Genomic DNA, 16,758 nt, shown 5'->3' with positions numbered 1-16,758 from the left:
GTCGTTGAAAAGGAGAAGTATAAAATGTGCCTGATATTTTAGACCGCTCCGTTTCCCTGAACCGGCATAGTGCTCTGATCGTGTCTGATCGTTGCCATGGCGCGTGATCTTTGCACTATGGCGGCGATAGGTACATACAGAAAGGCAAGGCCAGGCAGGAAAAAACACAACTCACTTTTCCAAACAGTATGTATTCAGACCAGCTGTGACATCCAGACGTCTGTTTTATACTTTTATTAGCTATTTGCCATGACTGTAAACAAGCTGATGCCTTCGTTACTGTACCTGGTAGCAGTGATCTGGCCCCCTGCCGGGAAGTGTGTACCTATGGGAAACACAGGCCAGGGCTATGATGTGTGCAGCGTGTTCAACCTGTGTCTGCTTGCCCCCTCCTTCCCAAGCGCCAGCCTTTGCTCACAGCATCCTTTTTACTCCACCACTATCACAGTCACCCCCCACATGTTCCTTCTTTCTCCCCGTTTCTTTCCCTCACTGTCACTCTGACGCTGATTTCCTTCTGTCTTGCTCAGCTTGTGTTGTTGTGAAATGCATCCAGAGGGGACCCGTGTCCTCGGTGGACGGGCTCCTTCTGGCTGGCCAGGGCCGGAACATGGAGAGGTCAGTGAGTCCAAGTGCTGCACTGCAGATCAGTAGAGTAGATCCAAATTCTATACAACCAACCTACCACTGGAAGCTCCTTTATTAAAAATCCCAAGTGGATTGATATTATTATTATTATTTTTTTGAATTGCCACCTAATAAATGTACAGGTCATTTAGACAAACATTGCGAAGAAGTTTAAGTCCTGAAAACCTGTTTTCCTCTAAAACCTTAAAGGTGCTCCAATCAGTATTTTTGTATGAACAAGGGATGAGATGAGAATGTGAAAGACGGTGCTTCTAGTTATGAACTTTGCAATTCTCTGCAGTATTTTTTAGTCATTTCCAGGTCATTGTTTAGGTGTTATTGCCCTCCACCTTTACTGTCTTGATTTAGAGCAGGTGTTTTCAGTTTTTAAAAAAAAGCCACTGTGTCCAACCTGCCTGGCACCGTATAGCAGACAGGCACAGACAGAAACTAGCTGGTGGATGCAGCAGAGCAGAGATCTCCAGCTCTGGTCCTCGTTAGCTGCTGTCCTGCAGGTTTTAGATGTTTGCAACACACCTGACTCAGATTGATGGATCTCCAACAGCTTGTTGTCAAGTTCTACACAAGTCTGTTAACGATCCATTGATGTGAGTCAGGTGTGTTGCAGAAACATCTAAAACCTGCAGGACAGCAGCTCACGAGGACCAGAGCTGGAGATCCCTGCAGCAGAGCATGTAGTGGCTGAAGAAGCAGATATTTCTCTCAGGAGGCAGTAGAGACCAAAGAGAGTGGAAAAATACATGATTGTTGTTTCTGCTGCCCCCAAGTGGGCACATTTTAATGCAATCAACACTGAAAGCTAAAGGTGTAAAAAAAATTAATTAAATTACTTTTCATCACTTCAGCGACAAAGTTAAAAATACAGAAATCTCACATGTGGAAAGATGAAAACCTGATCAAACACTGCAGAAAACAGGCAGCGATCCAGAAACCATGTTTTCAGGGCTTTTTAAAATGTCATCGTATTCTGTGGTGGTTCTCAGCGTCTTTTCTTCACTCCTACATCTCCCCATAGCAGCTTCAGTTGAAGTATCTGGTCTGACTTTTAGACAAATCAGTTTAGGTTTAGAAGATGCGGCTGCGTGAAGCCGAGCGATGCCTCTCCGTGCTCCGGTCCATCCTCCTGTATTCCTGTATACGTCACTACTACTTGACTGTGCCTGCTACGGTGGGATAGGAATGTACCGGATTTGTAAATACAGAGGCACACTGTGTTTGTATTATCGGCTGACAAAGATATGTATCTAAACGAGTCAACAAGTGTACCATATGACCCCTACCACCCACCCCCGCCCCGCCCCGCCCCGCCTCCTCCACTAAGTACTGTGAATTACTACATGTGTCATTATTGTGAATAATATTGTATTTATTTATCAGACAGGAGAGTAATTGGGTCTTCAGAGAATTTTAATCAAGAATAGATTACATCGTCCATCTCAGGTTGTAGAGAATAGGATACAAAAAAGATATACTAATTTTTCAGTGCACACCAACAAGTCTACACTACTAAGAGGGAGCAAACCAACAGCTGCTATCGATGTAGCCTCACACCACAGCGGAAATCCTGAAAGATGTAAACCTGTAGCAGAGTAGAAGTAGAGACAAGTGTGGATGTCATTTGTTCAGTGACCTGATTTGGAGTAACAGGTACTTGCTAAAACGGTTATAAATATTTAAACTATGAAAGAAACGAAGGAGTTCTGTTCCAAAATGCTGAAAAACAATCACACCAAAAGCGACGTTCTGATTCATTGTTTTTTAGACGTCTGTTTACAAAATGAAGTCGTGCAGAATAGCAGGTAACACACGTGGAAATAGAAATTCAACCCAAAGTGTGTTTTTTTCATAGTGGATAAACAGCATTTTGGAAGAGGCTTGAGACCAGAACAACTCTGTTTGCTTGTCCAGTTTACTGGAAACAGAACTGCCAAGTTTTCATCTGTTTAACCCCTTCGAGTGAAATAAAAAGGCATAGTTGAATTAAAAAAAAAAAAAAAAAAAAGAGCATCTGTGATTGAGTTGAGAAATACATTCTTTTATTTTAAGCATGTAAATCAAGAGTAAACAGTAAAATACATGATGTGACAGAAATGCTGACACACTAGTTATCCTTGTGACCACAGAGTTCCTCGTAGAAGCCGATAAGGTAATAACGGCCGATAACGTAATGAAAGTCCTGAACTGATAACGTAATGATCTGGTTAACGAGCTGGTTAATACATTTGCAAAGAGTTTTTTCTAAGCAGGTCAATAACGTAGTAAGTTATTACGCTATCAGTTCAGGATTTTTATTACGTTATCGGCCTATTACATTTTAAAAAGTGCACATTTATTACATTATTGGCCATTGTTATGTTACCGGCTGGCTTCTACATTCCTTCATGATTTTCCCTCCACAACAAAAGCTCCATGTGTCAGCTGCATTACAAACAATGAAGAAAAAGAACATGTAACCACAGTGAGGGGTGTGTTCTACCCCACAGAAGCTGATATACGAATGTGCAGCTTGTAGAAAATGGGTTTTTTCTGAGTTGCTGGACTTCCAATGATGAGTGAGATTTTACAAGCACACAGATATAACTTCCTTCACTCAGCTCACAGACATCATGTTCACTCCTCAACCAGAGTAAAGTCGAGCTGTGCATCGTCACTTTGCACCACATAAACATTCAGAGATGTCAGTACACACCAGGAAACCAATCCATGTGGTTGAAAATGTGCTACAGTAACAGTTCTCCAGTGTAGATCCTTTTCCCTCATAACAATCCGTCTGTCAGAACACACACACAGCTCTCAGTAGTACTTTACAGTGTTCCTGGATAGAGTTATCTTTACTGTGGACTGCACAACAACAGTGATAGTGATAGAGTTTGAAAATAAATACATTTTGATGCATCAGATTCTGTTACTTGCACATTTGTAGGAATTAAATAGTGCACCAATAATAAGAATAAGAATAAAAATCCAACACAATATAATAATTCATTCTCACGTTTTTCTTGGCCATGGACTTCTGATTGTGAAACTGAAACAACAGACGGGACTAAAGACGATAAAAAACACATCCTACTTTCACCCAGCTGAGTGGAATCCGGGTTGATGATCGATATTAAAGACATTTGAAGAAACTCTTGGTGTCACAAAAGCAACAGAAAGACTTTCCATTTGCACTGCGCCTGTAATCTAATTCCAGTTCAGTCTCTCGTAGTGACGCCATCGTTCCGTTTCCAGGGACCGCTGACAGTTGAACGACAGAGGAGGCAACGTTATATTACAGCGATGAGTAAAGCGTCACATTATTTATCATCTGGAGTTTTATTACGCCTGCTATCATAAGGCTGCTATTAACTGGATCTGTTAACTCTGGATTTACCAGCTCAACTACAAGCGTGTTGACATCAGAGAGGCAGAGCTGCTTTAAAGCAAGCAACATGGATATTACATGACCATATCCACATGTGACATTCTGGTAGTTTATATTTAACTCTAAAAACGGTTACAAACAGAGAGGACAGCTAAAAGGCCAAAAGAAAAACAATGAATGCCTCGTTAACACGTTACTGTGATTTACGGAGCGATTTATGAACGTGTGCATCTCCAGACTGACTCCTGACTGACTCACCAGCAAAGTGACTCAGTCAGTCCTCCACTTTGGTCCAAACTGAAATGTCTCAACAACTATTTGACAGATTAGCAGGAAATGTGGTTCAGACATTCATGTTCTTCTAAGGAACATGTAGGAATGACATCGTCAGGGCGAGTTCGTTATCTGTGTTAAACTGAATTCATTACTGTCTGGTTAGCTGTATTTTCATGGTTATGGTGTGTGGCTCTTTCTCTTTGCAGTCTTTCTGTGACTTTAGCTGTGTAGTTAGCCGGTTTTATTAGTTTAATTAGCGATCACTCTGTGATTTTAGCTTTAGTGCCACAGACACATCACAACGACGACACACAAAGTACTGCAATTTGCTCTTTAGCGCCATTTCACAGGTAATAACTTTAAAAAAGCTGTTTTGTCTTAAATGACACCAACCTAGAGCAGGATTTTTAAAGAAGAAAGACAGATAAAGATTAATTATGCATCAATATGTCTCCACTGCCTTTGCATAACGCTGTGGTGCACACTGGTGAAACTAGAGGCGGGTTCTTGATGCCAGAAAACCTGATATAAACCCAGATTTGATTGGTTAATACAATATTCTTGCTTCATGATACAGACTCGTTTGGCAGCGGGGAGTCTTCAAATGCTGCCAGTCTTGTAGTGTGCAAATACAGGCTCAGTGACAGGCCTTCATTCATCTGTGACAACTGTGCTGTTACATAGAAACCACCATAAGCAGCAAATAGGACTGTTTATAACATCCTCGTCCCTTGCAAAGTGTACAAACACAGCAAACTGACACACACCCAAACAACGCAAAGAAAACGCAGAAAACATCACACTGTCCAAAATCAACCCCAAACATCCGCTCCGCCTTACAGAAGCTGCAGTGACGAACACAAACCACAGGAGGTTTGCTGTGTGCATTAGTGATTAGTGTTAACAGTCTTTTGCAGAGAGCAGCTGAGAGACGCCGAGGAGTCGAGTTTAACAATCATCTCACCTGTTTCCAGAGTAAAACATCATCTTCCAGTGTAACACAACTATAAAGTGTGTTTGTGTGCACATCTCTCCCGGTAACAGAAATGTGGACGCACATCTGTGTGTGTGTGTGTGTGTGTGTGTGTGTAACATCTGTGTGTATTTTTCGCAGTTTATGTTGGTTTATGTGATCTCAATGAAAAGCTGCAAAATCCACAAAAATCCACATCCTCGGAGCGAAAACACACACATACACACACACACACTCACTCACACACACACTCTCACTCACACACACTCACACTTCAGGCGTTGAGCAGCTCATCTGCAGAGCGTCCAATGGCGTCGGGGTTGGAAAGGGGGTCCAGGTCTGCGAACAGGTTGAACCATGCAGACATGTCTTTGGATCCTCCTGGAGCTGCTGCTGCACACACACACACACACACACACACTCAGTGAGTTTTACAATGCTAACAGGGGCTCATGGCTGCAGCAGCATTATTTTGTGGTGGCTCTTGCATAACATGTGGTTGTAAATGACACATGAAGACAGGAGGAAGGTGTGAATGGATCATAAGCATGAACCTTTGGGGAAAGAAGAGACACTTCACACAGCACCTGCCATCATATGACTATTACTGAGGCCATCATCAGCTAAACTGATCAGGAGATGAAGTTGGTACAGCCAGACTGAGAAAGCACTCACCAGCAGTGGCTGGACTTGGAGCCGGCTGAGCTGGCTGGTTCGGACCAGTAGGAGGCTGTAAGGGCGGTGCTTGGAACATAGGTGGAGTGGCCCAGCCTAAAAGACAAAGCAGGGAAAAGAAGAGTAATGGAAGAACCTGTTAAAAGCTTCTGTATGTGTGTGTGCTGCCGTGAGCTGGTCCAGCCTGCAGAGCACAGCTGGGCTGACCTGTAGAGCTCAGACTGTGATCCAGCAGCTGGGAGGGCAGGAAGCCTGTGGGACTGGGGGGGTTAGAAGGTGGTGCTGCCCCGCCGCTCGCTGCTCCGGTGCTCGCTGGTTGGACGCTGGGAGGATCAAACATCCCGAAGGCATCCTGCCACTCTCTGCTGAACTCGTCGCAGGCGCCGGCGCCGGGGCTGAGTAGGTCTTTGAGGAAAGCCATGTCGCTTCGCTCACTGTCTTCGTCCTCTGGTCTCAGCCCTGATCCAGGAGGGTGTGGACCTGAGAGCAGACTGCCACCTGGTGGGCGTGATGAAAGACAGGAGAGGTACTGTGGTAAACCAGAGGCAGCACAAGAGAATCAAAAGTGATTAAGATTCAGTCACAAAAAGAAAAAGAAAGTGTGCATTGGCTAGTTTCCAGTTCCAGCTCTGGAGCAAATAAACTGGGCTGCCATATGTCATCAGAAGGTGGCGATATAAGCTACGCTAACGCATGGCTGTAACAGAGCAGATAAAGCTGCAAACTAAACCAAACACTCAGAAACTTATAAAAGCAGAAGATTTAAACAAAACATTGTCTGTCTATGAGAGAAAAGTGGACAGAAGTCTTTAGAGATTGTTTTCAATCTGCAAAGTTGTAATTCCTCTTTAACATCAGCTGGCCACGTTTCATGCCGTTCTGTAGCGAGGACAATAAAAGAAGCTTATGAAACGCCTGCTACTTCAGAACAAGGTGTTTCTATCGCCAATGAAGCCAAAAACCATCTAGAAAATAACGTCAGTTCCATTAATGTCTCCTGAAATAACGCTTCATCTCTTCGTTCTGCCATACAGCAGCCAGACCCGGCAATTCAGGACGCCTTACAATTTAACATGCCGTCATTTGAAGAAGGTCGATGTCTTTCAAAAGGCTTCGGAGGATAAAGCCGAGCAGCTTTCAGTGTCTAGACAGGTGGAAAACGTGAAAATGTGAAGTGAAATTAAAGTCGAATAAACCTCTTTCACAGCACGCTCATGAGAGACGGGCTAATGGCTGCAAAACACCCGAGTAATTACTGGAACAGAGCCACCGTTAATGTTACTATTCACACCTGTGGTTTTGGAAATGCTCGTCAAGAGAGAAACCAGGAGCTTGGAACGACATTAAATAGAGCAAACCTGTGCTGTCATGCAGACAGTCCAAAGACAAAAAGTACAAAACAAATGTATTCCTATTGTTTGTTAATTCCTTGCTGTCTGCATTATTGTATCGTGTTAGTTGTATTTACAGCATGCCCTGTGTATATGTGAGCTACGTGTCCCACATGTACCTGGATGACTGCAGGCGTGACCTTTTCAACACAAGAAGCTCTACATCAGACATTTCCCTACAGCTGGCTTCAGGCTTTATAGGCAAGTACTTGTTGTTGTAGTGTCACTGTCTTCTCAAAATATAGCTGTCATTCAAATTACGGATAAGCTATGGAAACTAGTTTGCAGTCTATACAAAGCTAAGCCAGGACAGATGCTGGTTCTCATATCCAGACATGAGGGTGGTATTAAAGCAGTCTGACAAGTGATAGAGTAGTAGAAGTAAAAGGACCCTTCCACCAGCCAGGAGGACTGAGTCCAAGTCCAGAGAGCAAAAGGAAGTTGGAATCTCATGAGAGGTGAATTTCTGCCACAGCCGAGAAAGTTAGATAGGAAGCTGAGACCCAGCCTGAAGTGAATTCACAGCAAGAGGAAACAGAGGACAGCCAACCAGTTTACCGGTGGCAGGCAGCTGCGAGAGCCTGGACTCTCTCTGATCTCCAGCCTGTGGGGAAGGCAGGAGCTGGGGCTGGAGCGGGGCATTTGTTGAGGGTGGGGGCGGCGGAGGGTCACACGCCATGAGCATCAAGTCATCATCAGAGCCTGTCGACAGTCCTCTGAGGCTGTGCAGAGCTGGAGTAGGTGTGGGAGCGCTTTGGTGCACTGAGATCAAAGGATTATAAAGCCAGTAGGCATCCAGTCCAGTCAGCAGCAGCAATCCCAATGTACACATCTGTAGTGTTTACACAAGTGCTGGCTGCAGCACAACAGTCACAAGGTCACTTACCAGCGTCCCTCGTCTGGCTCTGTGCAGCGCTGCTGAGGGCTGGGTCTGGAAAGAACACAGTAATCACTTATGAGACTTTAGCTGACATGAACTGTTAAGTCCAAGAAACAAAAGCCTGACAATCCTGGACTATGTTTTGGTGTTTGAAGGTGCATTACACAAATACTACTCACATTTTTATTTTGGAAGTTTTGATTCATATATTTTTCCTAACTGTTAAATCTCACTGAGGGAATCATGAAAATTCTGTACGTATTTATCAAGCGCCTCAAATTTAGAATGAAGTACTAACTGATCCAGGATATTTACTCTCACTGACATATTCATGGTCCTACTTTTAAATGAAAGTGTTTAAACAGCTTTCTTTAGAAAATGAGTGTCTGTTTGTCATGTGTGTTGAGAGCTGCAGAGAAGTCCTCAGCTGTAAGGAGCTAGAAATAGCTTCGAGTGCAGGGACAGACACGTATCTGTGGGAAACAATACGACTTTGATAGTGTGATTATTTCTGAGCGACGCACAACAGAACACAAGAGATTCTTGAACAACTAACAATTTCATTCACTAATTCCAACATTGAGCTGCATTCATACATATCGCGTGTTTATTCATTAAAGTACATTTACATTCCTGCTCCGACTTCACACTATACATTACAGAAATAACAAATATTTCGCCCCTCTCTCCAAGCTTCTTTAGGAGGGATTCTGAGGTGTGGACGAGCCAGCTTGTGTTTCAGCCTACTGAGGGCAGCACATACCTGCATTAGAGGCACTTCCTGATGGCTTGTCATCATCCAAGGACACCAGACTAAGGAACAAGGAAGGAGGAAGGCAAGGAAAGAATTAGAACCTGTCTCACTGTGCTGACGAGACATCTATTTATAGCTGTGCAGCAGCATGTATTTGACTTGGAGCTGCTGTTATGAAGTGCAGTTTCAGGTGAGGTACTCTAAAGCCTAGAACTAAAACAGCTCACCACTGGTCAACATACCGCGTCTACAACCTGAGGGCTGTACTATGAAGCACGTTTGACACAGCCAGGCTTTCTTTGTGTAAGCCGGCTCAACAAAAGCGAAAGCCCCAGTCAGAGGTCACATGTATCACGAAGGTGGTTCACCTTTCTTTGTCGACTCAGACTTTCTGCTTCACATAAAAGGAGGCGTTTAACTCTAATTCTGCACGAAATGAAACGATGGTGAGCAGCTGCTTCAGTCAACAGGTTGTTTTAATGGAGAACAATGAGGAATATTTTTAAAAAATGATGACGGTGAAAGGCGCCGCTCCTGCAAATGGTGAAGACAGGAAAGTAGAAAACTGTTGAACGTGTTCATATATAATAATTTACTGATGCAGACGCTTATTTCCAACTGACAGCTGCACGTTCAAGTCAAATTTTAAACTTCATACATTTAAACATGATCTTGTATTGAAGCTCATTTAGGTCTGACACTGTCCCGTAATGCAGGAAATCACTTGAATTTCTGGCCAAATCAAAGCGAAACTCATGTTCCTGATTGAATATTCTCTGTAGTAAATACCAGTAGATGATCAATGTTCTATCAGCTGCAGTACCAGCAGAGTAAACGGACTTGACAGCAAATCAGAGCCAAACATAAAAACAGATTTATGTGATTTCTACTACACGGCTTCATTCAGTAATATTAGTAAAGTAGAGTTCAGCATGTTTGCAGATAAAACACATTCCCATCAGCTGAGAATCTGGATCGCTCATAAATAATAGTAACGATCTGGGTAAAGGGAGACGCTCTTTCAGCTGATTTAAATCTGAACCTTTGATCATAACCTGCTCCTGACCAGGTTAGCTCCACAGCATCAGTTACCATGGAGATCTCGCGCCACAGCATCAGTTGCCATGGCGATCTAGCAGGTCAAAAGAGAGCCACCTTTGTGATACTTAAAACTCTGACTTGAGGCTGAACATACCTGATAACCCACTAATCTGGCTCCGTAGTCCAACCCTCTGCTATATACAGACTTACTTGTGAGTAAACATGGGCCTGATATTGGCCTCATGTTTGATGAAGACATATCTGAGGTGGTTGTGTGAGAAACACAAAGGACAGAGATAACGAGATAAGAATACACCAAAGTGTGTGTTAATAGAGACACGACAGTGAGAGGAGTGGCGTGAAAACAGAGACAGGTGGTAAGGCAGAATGGGTATCTGTAAGGACTGGCCTCATTGATGATATCTGATTTAACAATGATTCACTGATGACAGAAGATTTTTGGGTTATATGAAACACATTTTTGACTTCAGTGCTTTTTTGTAACCTGTTGTCCTACCTGTCTGTGTTCCCCTGCAGAGCCTTCTCCTGCTTCTCCTCCTGTTTCTGTAAGTCTGATAATTGCTCCAGTGGGTCCCGCAGGTCCTGTCGCAAGGAAAAAATGCTGGTATTGATAAGTCCTATATTAACATGTGCTCTCACTTCTCAAGAAGTCCAACTGATACGTCAATGTTTTGAAGGAAGGAACAAAAATAAGCTGACTCTGCAGCCTGAAATACCTTGAGTGTGGTGAACTGGTACGGTACATGTCCTTGGAAGGCCTCATGGATTTCTGACATAGCATGGGCCGTTTTCTCCCAGAACTGAAGCAGAGTCGTCTGTCATGACAGGAAAGAAAGACATTTTTAATCACTGATATAAAGAAGACAGACAGGCAGGTCTAGGTGTGCCTATGCACAGTTTTTCTAGATATCCTGGTGAAACAGTCAGCTGACAATTTCTATCACTGTTGACCCATTATTGTCAGAGGGCATTGTGAACACACTTGATAAGTGACAAAAACAAAACTTGTTGCCTTCATGCACGTTGCACATTAAACTGGTGGAAACACAGTCCAGCTGTGACCAGTACCTACCTGGTAGGTACAGAGGGAGTGGGACAGCATGTTGCAGCGGCTCGCTCCCAGCATGTCCACCTTCTGGCACACATCGTTCTTCAGTTTCTCAAACTGACTCTTTGACCCTCTGACCTGGGCTTGGACCTGTTGACAGAAACACAGGTACACATTAACTACACACACAATAGGTCACTGAGGAAGAGAACCCACCCACACTGTTGCTCCCCAAACAAACAAGCCTCGTCCTGCCTTGCGGAACTTTTCCAGCTGTTTGTAGGTGTCTGGGTCCAGTTCTTGGGAGACATCTTTCATCCAGAGCAGAGCTCCTCTGTACTCGGTGCGGGCCTTCTCCATACGACTGACTGTCAGCAGCGTGTCAGCGATGGCACGCCGCCGGAACGTCTCCACTTCCTGATGCAAACGATGCAGCGGCGGACAAAGTGCCATCCTATGGAAAAGATACAGCTAGTGAGACTTGAAGCAGGCAGGCAAATTGTTTTTTCCCAGTAATAAATGGAGGCTTTATTGTTTTCTGTTGCTGCTGACCTCTGCTTGGCGGAGGCACAGAGGGCTTTGCTGGTGGCATCCATCATGTTGCCAGCTTTAGTGCGATCATGTTCAGCCTGGAAGCGCAAAAATAGGCCGAGTTCGTTCTCCTCCTGAGACAAGCCTGAGGAAAGAACTCACAGTTTTAACTTCTGCATAGACATCAAGGATACAACATACACACACAAAAACCAAGATAATAAGAAAAATGTAGGCTGTTTATGTTGTACAAGTAAATCTCAGGGGTTCATTAAATCCTCTGAGCAGCCCAGACAGACAAGACTTTGGCAAAACATGTCAGAAAAACAGCAAATGTCACATAAATCAGGGTAGGTCACTATTAAATGTGACTGAGTGAATAATGTAGCTTCAAAGACACTCAAACATCTGCAATACTAAACACTGCTGAAAAAAGTATCCACAGACACAGAGCTGTTGTTAATACACTACATTTGTCGTCTGTGGGAGGCTGCTAGGAAGCATCCATGTGTTCCATACATGTGCACTAGGTCACAGCTACACATTACAGACATGCACAACTGCTGAGAATGTGCACTTTTGTCCTTGTAGTTGCTGCATGTAAACACCTGGATGGAGAGGTCTGTGCAGACACTCACAGACTTGGAGAGATCACAAAATTTACATCAGTTCCTATCCGATTAGAGTGGTCTCTATTCATAGTGCAGGAGGGATCACTGAATGCTGCAATGAGCATGAAAATGACGTGAAACATACGCCAACACCTTCACAGTCACCAGGTCTCAACCTAATAGAATACCTAAGGGAGTGATGTGTTATGACAACGCTCTCCACCACCATCGTCTAAATTATTGATGTCTTCTCAGACGATTGTGTTCCATCCCAGTGGAGGTCCAAGAGTTGGAGAACCAATGCCAAGGCACACTGAAGGTGCCCAACCCTCCGTATGATGATTTATCCTTTAATATGTCATCCGTCTGTACATCTTCTGTTTGGGAGAAGTACTTATTGTATGTTCCTACTGTGCCATAACAACCTCTGGAGCTACCACTCAAAGTGTTAGTCAGTGAGGAAACATCATGTCACACTTGTAGTTTTGAAGCGTACTCACGTGTGATCCTGTACTGATACTTCTCAATCACCTTCAGCAGCTCTGTGCACGTCGACTGAACGGAGCGGAAGAACTGCATGGAGAAAAGGGCACGATTAGAGAGTAAAGAGTCAGGGATGAATGGGTCACTTTGACTTCTGGAGTCTGCTGGTGAGGACAGGACACAGCATCATGCCTCAGAAAGCTGAAATATCTGAGTATGTGCATTTATTGCTGCTACATTACAGTTTTCTTGACTAAGGACATTTCTACTAATTATGGTGAAGATGTTTCTCCTCAACCTCCTCAACCATGCTCACATCTTGTATTTCAGAAGAAAAAAATGGCACAAAGCTACTTTGCACCCAGAAACACACCTATATTTAATGCTGTTGGTATTCCCCTTTAAGAGACCACGTGACTTTCTTTCTGGTATCAAAGACAAACACCTCTTAAACCTTTAACTGCAGTTAAGCTACTGACCGAGTAACCGCCCGGCTGCCGTCCTCCTGTCCCTGCCCCCAGGCAGACTTAAGACTGTCGGAGAGCAGAGGGAGGAGGTGACCTAAACATGTGCACGGTTACTGATTAACTGTAGAACAAACAGCCACTAAATACAGTCTGTCTACCTCAGCAGTAGCCCAACACCTGTCGGTGTACAGGTCGGCTGAGATGAGCAATACTGACCACTTCACTGGGATCATGTTTATCTAATGACAACCGCTCCGTCTGAGTCACAGCAACATGGCAGGAGGAAATCAGAGACAAGTTCTCCTGTTTTCCACAACATCCAGACAAAGGAAAAGAGGAAATATACATAGAAATCATGACTGAGGGTTTTTCCACTCGCATTAAACATCTTAAAAACTGTCAGCTTTAAAATGTAATCTACTTTAATGTATTCGAGCAGCAACAGCAGAAATGTGAAAATGCATTGAGGCAATGCTGTGATAAAAATCAGACACAATCAGGTCAGGTGTTTCTGAACGGCTCTGGTTTTAGTGCTGCTGCTTCACAGAGGGCTCACACTAAAGCTGAAGCTTGTGAAGAAGGAAGCAGAAAATTCTCCCCTGAAATCTGTTTGAATGTTGGATCTTTGTGCGGTTCTTCTTCTGTCTTGCCCTTTGCTTTTTCTCCTCTACTTTCCCCTCTTTTTTCACTGCTTCTCTCTCACTGGAGACAATGAGACCAGATCTTGTTCCAGAGCAAACAAAAGGCTCACAGTGTGTCCCTCGCAATTCAGTGAAACTCGACCACGTCCCCATCTCACAGGAGCCTTCACGTCCAAACAGCCTGTCACAGCTAAATGCCAGCCGGGCTTCGGCCAATGCAAACAGTCCGCTTGTTGCACCACTGAGACAGAAATATTAAGACAGAAGGACGCGTACGCTGTCATTTTTATAGCTGTTAATGTGGTCTGATGTGTCTCACATTTATATATACGACAGTTGTAACTTAACAGAGTGAAACGATTTCTGCAAACTGTGAATCCTAGAATTCCAGTGGTACCACATTCCTGCTACCATGACAGCCCTCGTCTTTAAGTACAAGTTCCACCAAAGTAAGATTTTCCTCAGAAAACATTTTCCATTTCAAAAACCTACGAATACAAAATTCCGTATGACTTTATTCCTCTTTCTGCTCCAGTAATCATCATATGACGCCTCTGATTTGATGTTGTGACACTCTGGAGCAGCTAAATCCTTCAGTCGGGAAACACTGGGCTGAACAGTTCACTGTCTACAGAACTAAGTCCATCCCAAGCAGCAGGATTCGTTAATGCCCTACACACTGACGCATCAGAATTACACGACTTCATCTGACATCTAACGAGAGTGGATAGATCAAAGTTAAATTTAAAAATATTAACTATTGATTTTTTTTTTGGTACCGTTGTACTGGAACGTCTTCCAGCACCAGGCCTCGGGTTTGTGTAAAGCTACTGATTTAATTCTAGCAGGAGGTCATACTTCTGCAGTTACTGACTAAAGAGGAACAAAACAAAGTTCTCCTGGGAAAAGATAACGCAGAGGAAGTGGCCACGAGAGGGAGAGGTGAGTCTACACAGAAGGAGATCTTTGACTTAAACATGAATCAACGTAGTCCCAAGTGGTATTTAAATGACTTATTTCCACCTGTCAAATGAGATGATATAGTTTATTATTACAGGAGGTAACAGTTTGTGCGTTAAAAACCCATCGAGGTCTAAAATCTGTCCATCTCTACCTCGAGTTTAGCGTCCAGGTCAGCATCTGAAGCCACCACGTACTCGTCTTCCTTCTTGCCCGTGGCTTTGATGAGGACCTGCTTGGTCTTCCAGAACTTCTTCTGCATGCGAGCCATCACCGAGCTGTCCTCGCCAAGCAGAGCCCGGCCGCCGCTCAGCATGTCACCCGCAAACCTGGAGGCACCGGAAGAAAAGAAAAAACCACAATCAGTGACTTCTGTCTGAGATGTCGGCTCATAATGACACTTCCTTATATCAGAAACACGATGCTGTACATTGCATTTAACAAACATGTGAAGCTGTCACATACCCGTCCATGATTGAAGTGTTGTCTGTTCTGAAAGCAAACACAAAGTGAGATAAAGTTTAGACAGAAAGAGTGAGAACGTTTGGACATAAAAATGGCATTTAAGTGTAAAATAAAGTGGAGCTGCACCAATTAACCCACGAATCCATCAGTTCTCAGCTATTAAATTAATCACCTTCAAACTGATGAACAGTCTAATTAACTTTCTTTATGAGACAAAAAGCTAAACTCACTGATTTAACTTAAATAGAAATACTTTCTGGTGTCTTTCCTCCACGGTGACAGTAAACTGAGTGTCTTTGAGATGAATCTTGAGATTTAGGAAACAATGACTGACATTTTTGGAAATTTTTCAGACGATACAACTGATGACACAACTAAGAAAATCATGGATAGTCGCAGCTCTAACATGAAGTACTAACACTGACCAGTGCTGTTGATCAGGTTTAATATTTTCCTTTCCATTGTTTACTCTTGTTAGCATTCACACACACACTTGAAAGCTGACAGCTGTTCACCCAGCAACTTACAGCCGAGCTACAGTCTGTTTTTAGGGGGTTTTCTGTGTCTGGACTGAACTCTTTGCTAAAAAAGCTCCTGTGATGCGGTTCTTGGAGCAGGAATCAGACAACAGCGACTTTAAGGAGTCTCGGAAACTGAGAGCCAGCTGGCTGTCGGCTAGGTGTTCAGTTTCAGCGAAGCCTGGCATGCTGACACGGAAAGAAACCCCTAATTATTATTCAAACATGTATCAATAGAATAGAATAAATTAACGACAATGTCACCTAATAGAAACAAACCAAACGGCGGTGGAGAAAACGAGCTAAAGCCACGTATCGGAGCCTGTGTGCTAGCAGCAGGTTAGCTAGTAGCGGCTACAGCGTCTCATCCCGACGGGCTGAACCGGAGACACACGGCAGGGAAACAGGGATGGGGTTGGTTTTCTGGTCAGAGGCGTCAATGGGGGGATGCACGGTTACCTGGCTTTAAGTGTTCAGTCCGAGCATCTATGCATCGCAGGTCGGCCGGCCTCCTCCGCCGATAGCCGCGGTCTGACTCAGGAACAGGATATGCAAAGCAGCCGTGACGGAGCTGCTGCTGCTGCTGCTGCTGCTGCTGGGCTCCACCAAGATCGTCTATTCACCCAAAACTCAACACTCACGGACACTTCTGGACTTCCAGCATGCAAAAGTGCACGTTGTCGGACAAAAACCAACCCAGCTGATGTGACCTCGATGCTGAAGTGAAGGAGAACCGGAGAGGCAGGTCTGGTCCATCCTGTCACGGTCAGACCAGTTCCAGGCAGAACTCTGCACGTTCGTCTTCTGCAGCCTCAAACACGAGGAAGTGGATCCAAGGAAACAGCTGTGGAAGCAGAACGTGTAGAACTCGTTTAACCGAATAATTAAACACCCATTTAACTTCTATTCATGTGGTTTTGTACTGTTTTTAATCTCTGTATCACCTGAATAAAAACAATAAATATGGAATAATTAAGTTCAATATGAATTCATAAACTGTCATTTATAGGT

General features: G+C 43.9%; 1 protein-coding gene across 4 annotated transcripts; it reads right to left on the bottom strand.

The window, feature by feature from the left end:
- Positions 1–2,037: 2,037 nt before the first annotated feature.
- ical1 (islet cell autoantigen 1-like) lies at positions 2,038–16,704 on the bottom strand. Of its 4 annotated transcripts, XM_008285401.1 has the most exons (16): positions 16,207–16,704; positions 15,230–15,256; positions 14,919–15,093; positions 12,714–12,786; positions 11,624–11,747; positions 11,327–11,525; positions 11,096–11,221; positions 10,740–10,838; positions 10,520–10,605; positions 8,971–9,020; positions 8,214–8,258; positions 7,886–8,089; positions 6,144–6,434; positions 5,937–6,032; positions 5,533–5,654; positions 2,038–2,227 (listed from the first exon to the last, which is right to left on the bottom strand). In XM_008285401.1, exons 2-15 carry the CDS (start codon positions 15,235–15,237, stop codon positions 5,536–5,538), a joined length of 1,695 nt encoding a protein of 564 aa, XP_008283623.1. In that variant the 5' UTR covers positions 15,238–15,256; positions 16,207–16,704; the 3' UTR covers positions 2,038–2,227; positions 5,533–5,535. The 4 variants fall into 4 exon arrangements, with proteins under 4 accessions (XP_008283623.1, XP_008283622.1, XP_008283625.1 ...); XM_008285400.1 differs by having other exon boundaries at positions 2,038–5,654; XM_008285403.1 differs by having other exon boundaries at positions 2,038–5,648.
- Between the last annotated feature and the right edge of the window lie 54 nt (positions 16,705–16,758).

Source organism: Stegastes partitus, unplaced genomic scaffold (assembly GCF_000690725.1).
Source record: "Stegastes partitus isolate 25-593 unplaced genomic scaffold, Stegastes_partitus-1.0.2 Scaffold401, whole genome shotgun sequence".
Classification (NCBI taxonomy): domain Eukaryota; kingdom Metazoa; phylum Chordata; class Actinopteri; family Pomacentridae; genus Stegastes; species Stegastes partitus.
This window is presented reverse-complemented; position numbering and strand designations above follow the sequence as displayed.

Excerpts from the sequence above, each read along its gene's own strand:
- ical1 (XM_008285400.1), bottom strand. Across the intron at positions 10,839-11,095 it reads ACTCCCTCTGTACCTACCAG|ACGACTCTGCTTCAGTTCTG; the intron begins GTAGGTACTGGT and ends CTGTCATGACAG. Across the intron at positions 8,090-8,213 it reads GAGCCAGACGAGGGACGCTG|TGCACCAAAGCGCTCCCACA; the intron begins GTAAGTGACCTT and ends CTTTGATCTCAG.